We start from the raw sequence: 12413 nt of genomic DNA, 5'->3' as shown, positions 1-12413 counted from the left end.
ATCAGTCAATGGCGACTGAGAACTTTAATCCATGCACACAGTTGGCAGGCCAGGCAGGGATCAGAGTGAAACAGCGCGGCAGCACCTCTAGACAGTGTGTGCACGTCTAGATTCCAGTGATATACTCACGGTGTTGAGGGTGAGCTGGAGGTTGAGCGTGCCACCGGTGGCGTGGTGCATGGTGAGGGGGTAGGTGAGGAGGGTGGGGTTGGTGTGCGCCACGCTCACGTTGGGCCCGTCGACCGGGGTGTAGCGAAGGGACAGCACGTCCAGCTCCTCCCAGAGCACCGGGACGCTCCACACACACCCTGGCGACGGTGGTGGTGGTGACGGAGGAGGGGACAGCGATGACCTGGACGACGATGAGGCGTTGGTAAAGAGGGTGGCGGTCGCAGAGCCATTGCCGGGCAAAGTGGCGTTGCTGCCTTCGCTGCGCGTGACGGCAGCCGCTGTTATGTTAATGCTGCTGCTAATGCTAATGCTGCTGCTCTGGAGCTTGCCGGTGTAGTCGTCCCCCGCGAGGCCAACACTCTTCGGCTTGCAGCCCACTGGGAGAGACAACCAGATATCATTTTTTCAAACAAACCTCAAAGCATGTGAAGTGCTCTAACAACATGACCGCAATGCTCTGGGTTCCGTTTACCACCTCAGAACTAGGGATGGGACGATATGACAATTTCATATCACGATTTTTGTGACAAAAGAAATCGCAATTTACGATATTATACACGATAATCAAAAGCCCTTATCCTGGGGCGGAACATTTGCCAAAAAATAGCAGATCTACAAGCTCACAACTTCCAGTGAGAGAGACAACTCGCTTGTAGATCGGCTATTTTTTGGCAAAGACATTTGATAAAGTGAAAAAAAGACTGTATCAAGTACATAAATTATAAGTACATTTTACCAATTATAGAGGGTTTAAATGGTACCGGATATGCAGCTCGGTGAATAAAAGGTGAATTGGTCCCAGTGCATGACGGAGGAGGACGATATCACGATAAATGAAATCTCCACACTAAGAGTGTTTTTTATCACGATAAACGATAATATCGCGTATCGTCCCATCCCTACGTATGTTTATACAGGGTGGGACGTTAGCACATTTTGAGGGTCTGCAACCCTGACATGAAGTTCCATGTTTTAACCCTTAAGTTCGGTTCGGGTCATTTTGATCCATTTAAAATAGCGGCATAGCGGCATAGCTCAGGGGTAGTGAAACCGTTATTAGAGCACGAAGGGTTCCCGAAGGGTTCCCAGTTCAAATCCGGGCTCCCCCTGAGTTAATGTCGAAGGGTCCTTGGGCAAGAATCTGAACCCCTAGTTGCTCCCGGTGAGCAGGTTGGTGCCTTGCATGGTTTCCTCCGCCACCGGTGTATGAATGTGTGCGTGAATGTAATGCACAATCTCTGTAAAAGCGCTTTGGATAAAAGCGCTATATAAATGCACCATTTACCATTTTACCATTTACATTTTCATTTGAAAAAAAAAAAAAGAAAGATTATTTTTTTCCCATCTGAAACTCACTGGCCTTGAAGATTATTCTGTGATGAACATGTACACCCATGTTTTCATTTACTTCTTTCTATCATTTTAGCGAGTTTGATTTCAGTGGGTGGGGGCATGCGTGCAAGTGGCTAAATATGTCTTTTTAGACACAATGAGACGACAAATTCTATGTTACTAAACCGTGCACAAAAAGTAAAGAAACTTGACTTCGGTCCACTAAATCTCCCCTTTAATAATACCAATTTGTATTGTGTTTTATATCATTTTTTTATAGTTGATTCATCACCTTTACAACAGCTTGTAAGCATCGGGAATTTGTGGAATGAGCAACAGAACCAAACATGTGGGTAGCGCCGACCAAACTTTTGCCAAAATGGCTTGCAATACTGTTCTGCTGGCATTTACTCTTGTTTTGGATATTTGCATGTTTAAATAGGATTTTTGTTTTAAACCACGACTTGCCTGTGAAGGCAGGTGTAACCCAATAAAAAAGTTTGAAGCGATATCGCCCAGCCCCCCCATTACGTTCCACAGCTCACCGGTATAGACGGACGTGATGTTGAAGGCGACAGTGCGGTTGTCAGGGACGGCGCTGGTGGTCTCCACGACGACCCGTATCCAGGTGTTCCAGGGCGGGGCCGAGAGGGTTGCCGAGCAACCGGCGCCGGCGGAGCAGTTCACGGTCACAGCGCCCGCCGCGGCGGAGGCGGAGCCCAGGCTCAGGACCAGCGGACAGGCTGCGCTCTCTGGCTCCTCCCCCGCCTCCACCCACAAGCAGTCACTCACCGAGACGGAGAGAGACGAGGCGAACTGTGGCACGAACGACCTGGAACACACGCAATGTGCACAATTATTCTAGTCGCTTGTGTAATTCCGTTCTAATTTTTGGGGGATTTGTAAAACTATACATTTTTGGAAACTTCAGAGTATAACAAATCAGAAAATCCATGATTCCATTTGCAAAATCCCTAGGGGAATCATAAAAAACCCTATTTAGAAACCCTATTTTTGGGGGGTATTTTTTTCCTTTATAGTAAAGTGTATAGTAAGTGAATGGGAAATAAGTGAATGGGACCCAAAGTTTCAGCAGCTGTCAAAAGTTCCCCTAGGGATTTTGCAAATGGAATCATAGATTTTCTGATTTGTTATACTCCAAAGTTTCCAAAAATGTATAGTTTTACAAATCCCGAACGAACTTTCCTTTCTGAACATATTGAACTGCACTAAATGGTCACTGTCAGGACAGGAAACCTTGTATCTCCATATTTCAACTTTCTATGGTTTTTCATAAATTAATGCACTACTAAGTCACACAAACGTAGCAAGGACAGCCTATCTATTATATCTGATTTTTTTTCCTAAGTAGTTAAGTGTGTCCATGGGTTTTATAAATATTGAACCAATGAAACTAATAACAAGAGCATTGTGACAAAATAATAACCGAAAAATAACCGTTTTGGACATACAAGGTTTCCACCCAACAGTCATATTAGCAGTGGCACATTAACTGTACCAGGGAAAACCCATAGGGAATCTTAGATTGTGTCATATAAGAACTGTTACAGCAATAAACAAATATGCCGGGCGATTTTATTCATAAGGATTATGAAGCATTTTACCAACGGTGGAAAAAGTACTAATTTATCCAAAGTTTTTATTTTTTCTCCAAACATTCAATATCATAAACGACACACACCTGACAAAATCGCCCTGGGGGGGTTTGTTTATTTTTGGTACACAGTTCTTATATGACGCGATCCAAGATTTCTCTATGGGATTTTCAAGCGCAAGACACATCCCACATTTCACTTGCTTTGCAGCGACACACACATGCACGCACACACGCGTGCACACACGCGCGCACGCACACACACACACACACACACACACACACACACACACACACACACACACACACACACACACACACACACACACACACACACACACACACACACACACACACACACACACACACACACACACACACACGCGTGTATGTGTCTCCCGTAGGAAGTGAGGCCGATCGCCCCCCGCTACCCCCGCCTCCCCGTTCTTTGCTCCCAGACCACGCCCCCGACCGTCGCGATTGGCCGGCTGTACTCTGCTGTACTTCCTGGCCATGTCCTGTTACTGTTGTTGTCGCGTCGCACTAGTGCTGTCACGCGTAGAAGGATGTTTGAGAGAGATGAGATTCAATTTATTGTCAGTGTACAGTACAAGTACAGTACAGTACAGCGAAAAGTATTTTCACATCTCATACGTGGAGACGTTTGAATACGCGGAGACGTTTGGACTTTTGGAAAAATGAAAATGCGCGTGATTTACAACGCTGCCGACCGACCGATGACAATATTGTTGTTGGACCGTCACTAAATACCATCTAATGATGTAAAGTTCGATTACTGTACCACATGAATAGCGTGGCATTACTGCCCACAGAAAAGCAGTGTGACTGCAGGTTTGGGAAGAGAGGGAGAGGGGGAAAAACGTCTGGAGACTGATGCTTTAGTCTAAAGTAGCCAGCGTGGAATCAGACTATTTTGAGTTCATTTTATCATTGTTATTGTTATTATTATTATGTTTGGGAAGAGAGGGGGGGGGGGGGGGGGGAGTAGCCAGCGTGGAATCAGGCTATTTTGAGTTATTTTGTTATTATTATCATTATTATGAAGGACCGACTGTGGGGGGGAAAATAATAATAATTGCACACCATAGCCTACCACAAGACATAAAGCATTTACATTTTTTATTTGACAAGCTTGGGAGAGAAGACTTGTAATTGAACGTATTGGTAGCCTAGTATATACATAGAGATGATTAATGAGGTGTTATAGTGATGCTAATTCTACACCACCTGAAAGGTAGATATATGAGCCATCAGAATTCCATCCATTCCTCCTCCTCCTACATTTCCAAAAGTCCAAACGTCTCCGCGTATTCAAACGTCTCCACGTATGAGATGTGAAAATACTTTTCGCTGTACTGTACTGTACTTGTACTGTACACTGACAATAAATTGAATCTCATCTCTCTCAAACATCCTTCTACGCGTGACAGCACTAGTGCGACGCGACAACAACAGTAACAGGACATGGCCAGGAAGTACAGCAGAGTACAGCCGGCCAATTGCGACGGTCGGGGGCGTGGTCTGGGAGCAAAGAACGGGGAGGCGGGGGTAGCGGGGGGCGATCGGCCTCACTTCCTACGGGAGACACATACACGCCACACACACACTGTCTCGTTCTCTCCACTTGAAAACAAACAGCTGTCACAGTGTTATAGCTTGTGAGTGTTAGCTTGCCAAAGATGACAAATGTTTTGAGTGATAACTTTATGAGGTGTTCTGGACAAACATCTAATGACTGCGTTTCCTCGTTAAGAAGAGCTCTCTCTAGCATGATCTGGCTAAACTGTTGCTAACATAACAAATGTAGTACATTTAGATACTACTTTAATCCTGGAGTATAATGACGATATTGTCGATATATTATGAACAGGCTCGGTTCTCGGTTCCGGCCTCGGATCTTGGGTTCTGGGCGGACCCTGCTACACTCTACTGTGGCGTTTCACTCTGGGCCCGAACCTGCAGGCTTGGCCACCAGGGGCAGCAGAGGCCAGGGGAGAGACGTCGGCAGTCAGCACCATGGACAGCCCATAGCTCTTCTAAACTTGGAAAGCATCTGGGGCGCCCGCTGGCCAACTGGTCCAGGCGCATACCACTTAGGCATTGCCACATAGGCATGGATGCCTGGCGGCGTCGCCGGTTCGATTCCCGATCCGGACAACCCTTGCCACGTGTCGCTCCCCATCTCTCCCCCATTTCCCATCAGTCTACTGTCCTATCCAATAAAGGCATAAAAGCGCCAAAAAAACTAATCTTTAAAAATAAATAAATAATAATTGGAAAGCATCTCCACTTTAACCATTATGTTATACTTTGGCTATACAAACATTTTAAGTAAACATTTTTAACTCAAGTGTGAATTTGGGAATACTAAGTTGCTGTTGAATCAGAACTAGTATGTACTCACAGTAAATAACCACAGTACCGATATGTACACTCACAGTCAAATCCTCAGTGCTAATTTAACTCTGACAGTGTAAGAACTGCCCATTATTGACACTCCTGCATGCCCCCCCCCCCCCCCCCCCCTCACACTTACTTGAGGCGTGCAGGACTGTCGGGGGCTGCGGTCTGGAGGAGGGGCGTGGCCTGCTGTAGGATGGGCGTGTCCACAGCTCTCCTGACTGACAGCTGAGGCAACAGGAAGTATGTGCACGACGGAAAGCCCTGTATGACAAAAAAATTATAATAATAAATAAAATAGTTGTTTTAATGAATCCTGTGCAAATATAAATCACTGTGCTGTGGAATGTGGTTGAGCCAAGTTAACCTGTTCACACTGCCCTGGGCCATCTTGCAGCCACGTGTGGGTTGTTGCCAATTCAGTTTGCTGTCTCACTACGACTCACTATCAGTGACAGTGAATCCTAGTGAGAAATAACCACACTATTGCTGTCTCACTCTGTACTACAAAGCAAATTCAACATCCCAAGGAGTACATCTTTTCATTATCTGGCTTCACTAACCCTAGTCTCGCGTAGCCAGACAACTATTCCACAATCTCTGAATGCTATATAGAGTCTCTGGAACTACAGCTCCTGAACGGCGAGTAATGGAAGCTGGCATTACTGTTCAAGAAAATATATTTTAAAATGTCATTTCTGCTAAGCAGCAAGCTAAACGTGTTTAGATGACATTTTATTTATACAATGATAGGAAGTGAGGAGGCTTCACTTCCGCTTTAACCGGTTACTCTTCTTCCGTTATTCCAGACTGTATGACGGGAGCATTTGCAAATCGTGGAGACAACAGTCTGGCCACGCGAGACTACACTAACCCTAACAACTGAAATCACGGCGCTAAGCACCAACACAATGGTGGTTATCAACTCGTTATCAAGTCCAGCCAATATTACTCAATCTGGTCCTACGGTAAAAGGACCGGTGTTTGCAGCATATGGCCAATCACACATGGACAACTCTATTGACAGTAGGGCAGCTAAATTCACAAAGCAAGCATGAGCTAACTATAATCAGACAAATATGTACAGTACATGTACTATATGTTACTGGTTGACTAGTACTACTAGTCCTGTGCCCGGGGGTGTGCACAGTATATGAGGAATTGAATGTAGGAGTCTCAGAAGGAGAACTCAGACCGGTGCCCGTTGGGACGTCCAGTTGTGCAATACCCCTAATATCAGTCTGTGATGTCTCCAAATTTGGGCATTGTTTCAACATGTGGCTGTTACCATGGTGGCGACACTGTTTAGTATCAGTGATGTCAGCATGCTCGTCTCCAAATTTGGGCATTGTTTCAGCAAACGGCTGCTACCATGGTGGATGTCAGCATGCTCATCTCCAAATTTGGGCATTGTTTCAGCATGTGGCTGTTACCATGGTGGCGACACTTTTTAGGATCAGTGATGTCGACAGACGGTGGACATCATCTCCAAATTTGGGCATTGTTTCAGCATGCGGCTGTAACCATGGTGGCGACACTGTTTAGTATCAGTGATGTCAGCATGCAGACAGGCGACAGATGGCGGACAGACAGACATACATTCGGCAAATGAATAGTTAGATTACAGGGCGGTCGCTCTTATGTATTTTTTCAATATCTGGAGTTCCTTCATAAAGTAATAGAGACCACTGATGCATGGCAAAACACACACCTTCTGTTCGATCCTCCCGTCGTCTTCCGGCAGGTGGGCGGCGATGTACCAGTCCCCGGGGGCGGGGTCAGAGAGGTTAAAGGTCAAAGAGCTTTGTGAGGTCACCAGCAGGGACAGAGAGAAGGCGGGGCTCCACAGCGTGGTGTTGGGGAACTCTGTACCCACTGGGTTTATGACGGGCGGAGCGCCCCATCGCATATGACTGGAAAACACACACACACACACACACACACACACACACACACACACACACACACACACACACACACACACACACACACACACACACACACACACACACACACACACACACACAGGGATAGGAGTAGGACGATATGAACATTTCGTGTCACGATTATTGTGTCCAAAAGAATTGCGATTTACGATATTATCGCGATAATCAAAATATCCCCAACATCCATTATCCTGGGGTGGAACTTTTGCCAAAAAATAGCCGATCTACAAGCTCACAACGCGTTGCGACGCAACGAGTTGTGAGCTTGTAGATCGGCTATGTTTTGGTAAGGAGATTTGGTAGAGAGAGAAAAAAAAGACTGTATGGTATGTTATTTCCAGGTCTGTTTGACCAATTATAGAGGCTTTTAGAGGGATACGCAGCTCTGCAAATAAATTGATCCCAGTGCATGGTGGACGATAATTTCACGATAAATTTAAATCTCCACTATACAATTATTGTGAGTGTTTTTTATCACGATAAACGATAATAACGATTATCGTCCCATCCCTACACACACATGATAGAAAATAAATGAGTAAAGAAAATGTTCAGGGCAGTGAAAGCTCAAAATGCTGAATTTCAAGGAGCCCCAGTTGGGTATGCATTAGGCCAGGGGACCCCCCCCCCCCCCCCCCCCCATAACTCCATAAGTATGTAAAAATGGAACCAAATGGACCTGTATTTGTACACTCTGAGTTACAGACCAGTAGTGGTCCATTTGGTTCCAAGTAATTAACAATAATTTAGCTGAGCAGCCTGGGGAACCTTGACCCTACATTTTATGGTAGTGTTGTGCAATTTCTTACTCCCCTACAACAAAATAATGTCACCACTTAAGCCCTATATACGTCCGTACAGCCATTAGCAAATATTAACAAAATAGCTGATCTACCAGCTCAATCAGGCAATCTACATTAACCCATTAAAACTGGGTAAGCACCCGAGTAATCTCTCGAGACAGCCTCAGAGTCGCTACGAGAGACAGACCGAGTGGGCGTCGCCCTTTCTTTGATGATATGGTTCCCAGATTGGCACCCGAGTCATTTTAGATTTCATACGTTGGCTTTTGAACATTTTTGAAAGATCTTCAAAATGTTTGAAACATTTTGAATAATTTTGACTGACGAAAAAAGGATATGGGGAGGTAGACGAACATAGCATTAGGGAGAACTCCACCAATGATAATGACCAGAGCTAGGTAACTCACATTGAGACGTTGTGCTGGCCACAGTGGAACCCGGTGCCTTTGGTCACAGAAAACAGCCAGCGGGCGACAGCCGCGTCCTCAGGGATGTGGAACCTCTGCAGCCTCACACTGCCGAACCAGCTGTACCGCGACAGCTTCTGTGCCGGCTTGGACGACACTTCTGACACGAAGGTCACCGGTCCATCTGAAACCACACAACCAACACCTTGTAGTTATTTATATTATAGCATGACACAGCTCAGTTACGTGTTCATGATAACCACTGTGGCCCTATTGTACATAATAAATGATGTACAAGCTCACAATCACATCTGACATTTTCAGTCTTAAATTTGATTTATACATTTGAGGTATTTTTAAGGGGCCAAGCACGAAGTGCAAAGCCCCTATTATCTTTCTACCTTTTATTATTATGCCGTTTTACGAATAATCACTGTATTACGGTATATTATCTCTAAGGTGCTGTCGGTTTTTACGAAACTGGGCAATACGGTAGAGGGCTATGTCAAGGGTCAATGACACAAAAGCCTATGACCATTGGCCAAAGGGTGGTTGCTTGAATGCAAAACTTTGAACAGGTATAACTCATGCCCTGTTTGACTTACAGCCATGGAACTTTGATACACATAAGAGTCTTCTCGTGCCGAGCAACTTTCGTGTTTTGACTTTTGACCTCAGACCTATAGATCTCCCACTATTTTGAATTATAATATCATATTTCATTTAATATTTCTGGTAGAACCGAGCAGTCACTTTTTAGGAAATAGGGCAGAATGGTAGAGAGTTGTGCAAAAAGGCCAAGAAATGAAATTCACAAACATTGGTATAACTCGTGCCCTGTTTCACTTACAGCCATGAAACTTCAATACACATGTGCATCTCCTCCTCATGCCGAACAACTTTAACACTCTCTGTCCCCGGTTCAGGCTTTATTTAACACATGGGATGCCTAATAGCTCATCCGCACTGCCCGCGATGCGACGCGAGCAACACGACGTGAGCGATGAAATCTCATTAAAATACATGTGTTTTAATTGAGGACGTCCTAACCTACCATGAGCGACGTCGTCCACCCCTCCGGTTTTCGCTCGCGGAGCCTCTATTTGAGCGAGGTTTCGCGGCGACGTCCATAGAGGTAAATAAATGGTCATGTCCCGCCCCCCAAACACTTTATATTATTATGTAATTATTTGATTGGTTCAGGCTACGTTGCAACGCAATGGCCGATGCTCCATATGAGGACAGTATTTCGCGGGACATCCCGTCGCGTCGCATCGCTCGCTCGCGTGCAGTGCGAATGAGGTGTTAGAAGTCCACAGGCGTCTTAAACTCCGCCCCTCCTTAAGACGTCCCTGCACGTCTTAGCTGGTTACCATGGTAACCAATAGCCCTGCGCTCCCGCGGGCGGGAGTCAAGGAAAAGACTCGAGTTTCCCATGATGCCTCGCGAAAGCCACTTCCGGCGACTTCCGTTCGGCCACTGAGTTGTGTTCATCCTGGCTGCAGAAATATATCTCGCATATGTCTCCGATTCTCATCTTCTTTTCCCATATCGCGCGTTTGGTCAAAACGGCCTGTTTTCTATGGACCATAACTTACACACGGATCATTGTGGTTGTATTTTTTCTTCTCCCTATGAAAGAAAAGACTTTCGGCGGCAGTGAACGGGAGCACCTGCGCACACAATGGGCACGTGCCATGTGCATGGAACCGCCAAAAATCTGGTAAATACAATAGGAAAAAGCCTTGGCAGTAACTAATCGACATTAGTTATGGCAAAACTATGGCACTTAAATTGCATTGCGCAAAACATGACCGTGTTAATTAATGCATGTAAAATCTTTAAAGATAACATGAAATGCTTTTTTCAGAGTAGTTATTTTCAATGTATGACATAATTTGTTTGATCCACAATCCCACAACTTTTCGGATATCAACACGTGAGCTTGTAGATCGGCTATTTTCACTAGTTTGCGTCCCTCGGAGACATCACATTTCTATTTAGGGTCTCTCTCAGGCTAAAAGGTTTGGGAACCAATGATCGAATCTAAAGTAGTGTTGCTTGGTTCATAACGGAACTAAATTTGTTATAGTCACCACCAGACCCCAAACAAAAGCCCATTCATTGCTCTAGCTCAAAGTAAAGAGTGGCAGCCGGTGAGTCCAAAGGGCGCTCCATATCAAAATATAACTTGGTCTCAATGGATGGACCACACCCTAAAATAATAATAATCTATTAATAAACTGTTTCACACAACTGATAAAGCGCAATGCTCCAGACTTAGGAACTATCTATTTTTTTTTAATAAGAATCTGTAATGTGTGCAAAGTGTGTCAAACATCTCTTGACCTGTGTATACATACTATGTAAGTAACTTACATTGTGTGCAGTCTCTAAGTTACATTACCACAGTGTTGATATTGCCTTTGTGTACCAAGCACGGGTACCCAGGAAAGATATACTTTTATAGCCACTTTCTGTATCATACTGTATTTACATAAAAGGGCATATACATGATTGGTGGGCACTATAGGGACACCTGGGCACTTCAGTGTAACAACAACTTCAGTGTAATATATATATATATACATACATACATACACACATACATACATACATACATACACACATATATATATATACATATACATATACATATATACATACACACACACACACACACACACACACACACACACACACACACACACACACACACACACACATATATATATATATATATATATATATATATATATATATATATATGAAGAATGACATCATTATCAGACGTTCTCCTTCAACTTCTTGTTTATGCCCCAAAATGACTGCATATGCAGGTTTTGCAACAATTTTGTAGCAATTGTAGAAATATTAGACCTTTATTGACGAATGTGTAGGCAAGTTATAATCATGTCATTACATACTTTACTCAAAAGACGTCATCATGCCAAACAACCTCTTCCTTCTGTCGTCGACACAGGCATTCAACAACTAAAGCTATACCGTAACCGTACCTATATTGTTATGGTTGTCACGTTAGCAAACATGCTAATATACATCCTTTACATTAGTACACGTTACAGTCAGACTTACCGTCGTCTCCTAAAGAAGTCCCAACGGCCAGAGCAATACAAAGCACGCTACGTAGAACATGTACGACGTCCATATTTCCACTGTGGTTTTATGAAGCTCTACATGTTTCTGCGACCACATCAGAGGCAAGTGTATGAGTGTGTGTACAGTATGTGTGTATTGTGTGTGTTGTTGCACTTGCTGCTGGGGCAAATTGTTGACCTACAGTTAGCCGAACACTTCCTGGTTCCACATGTGACGTCAGAGCAGCGTGTGGGTGGTGTTGACATTCGGGAGAGTGTTTTCTGCTGGTGAATTCAGTCAGAGCGTATCAAAGGGTGCGTTCGTAAATGCGCATCGTGTGTGGTTAGGGTTAGGGGTTATGGTTAGGTTTAGGCATAGTTTTACTGAGGTTAGGGTTAGGATTAGGGTTAGGTTTAGGCACTCACTACACTGAGCACACACCCGGTGCGCATTTCCGAACGCACCCTTTGATACGCTCGGACTGAAACACCAGTAGAAAACACCATCCCGTTGATATTCAGTGTTGTAAAGCAGGGGTTCCCAAACTTTTTGGAGCTGTGTGAAGCACAGGCTCCCTATACGTGGCCGTGTGGGTGTGTCTGTGTGTCTGTGTGTGTGT

The 12413-nt window shown here is 44.6% G+C and overlaps 1 protein-coding gene across 1 annotated transcript in view; it reads right to left on the bottom strand.

The window, feature by feature from the left end:
* The window catches only part of pgap6 (post-glycosylphosphatidylinositol attachment to proteins 6), a 21955-nt gene extending 10015 nt beyond the window's left edge, over window positions 1-11940 (bottom strand). Inside the window, exons 1-6 of the mRNA XM_080726221.1 lie at window positions 11792-11940; window positions 8696-8879; window positions 7251-7452; window positions 5676-5803; window positions 2049-2335; window positions 130-548 (exon numbers count right to left, since the gene is read on the bottom strand). Of these exons, the coding sequence (XP_080582347.1) occupies window positions 130-548; window positions 2049-2335; window positions 5676-5803; window positions 7251-7452; window positions 8696-8879; window positions 11792-11864 (1293 nt within the window). The 5' untranslated portion in view covers window positions 11865-11940. The remainder of the gene's footprint in view (window positions 1-129; window positions 549-2048; window positions 2336-5675; window positions 5804-7250; window positions 7453-8695; window positions 8880-11791) is intronic.
* Between the last annotated feature and the right edge of the window lie 473 nt (window positions 11941-12413).

This window comes from Nannobrachium achirus, assembly GCF_963921795.1.
Source record: "Nannobrachium achirus genome assembly, chromosome: 5".
NCBI classification, from domain to species: domain Eukaryota; kingdom Metazoa; phylum Chordata; class Actinopteri; order Myctophiformes; family Myctophidae; genus Nannobrachium; species Nannobrachium achirus.
This window is presented reverse-complemented; position numbering and strand designations above follow the sequence as displayed.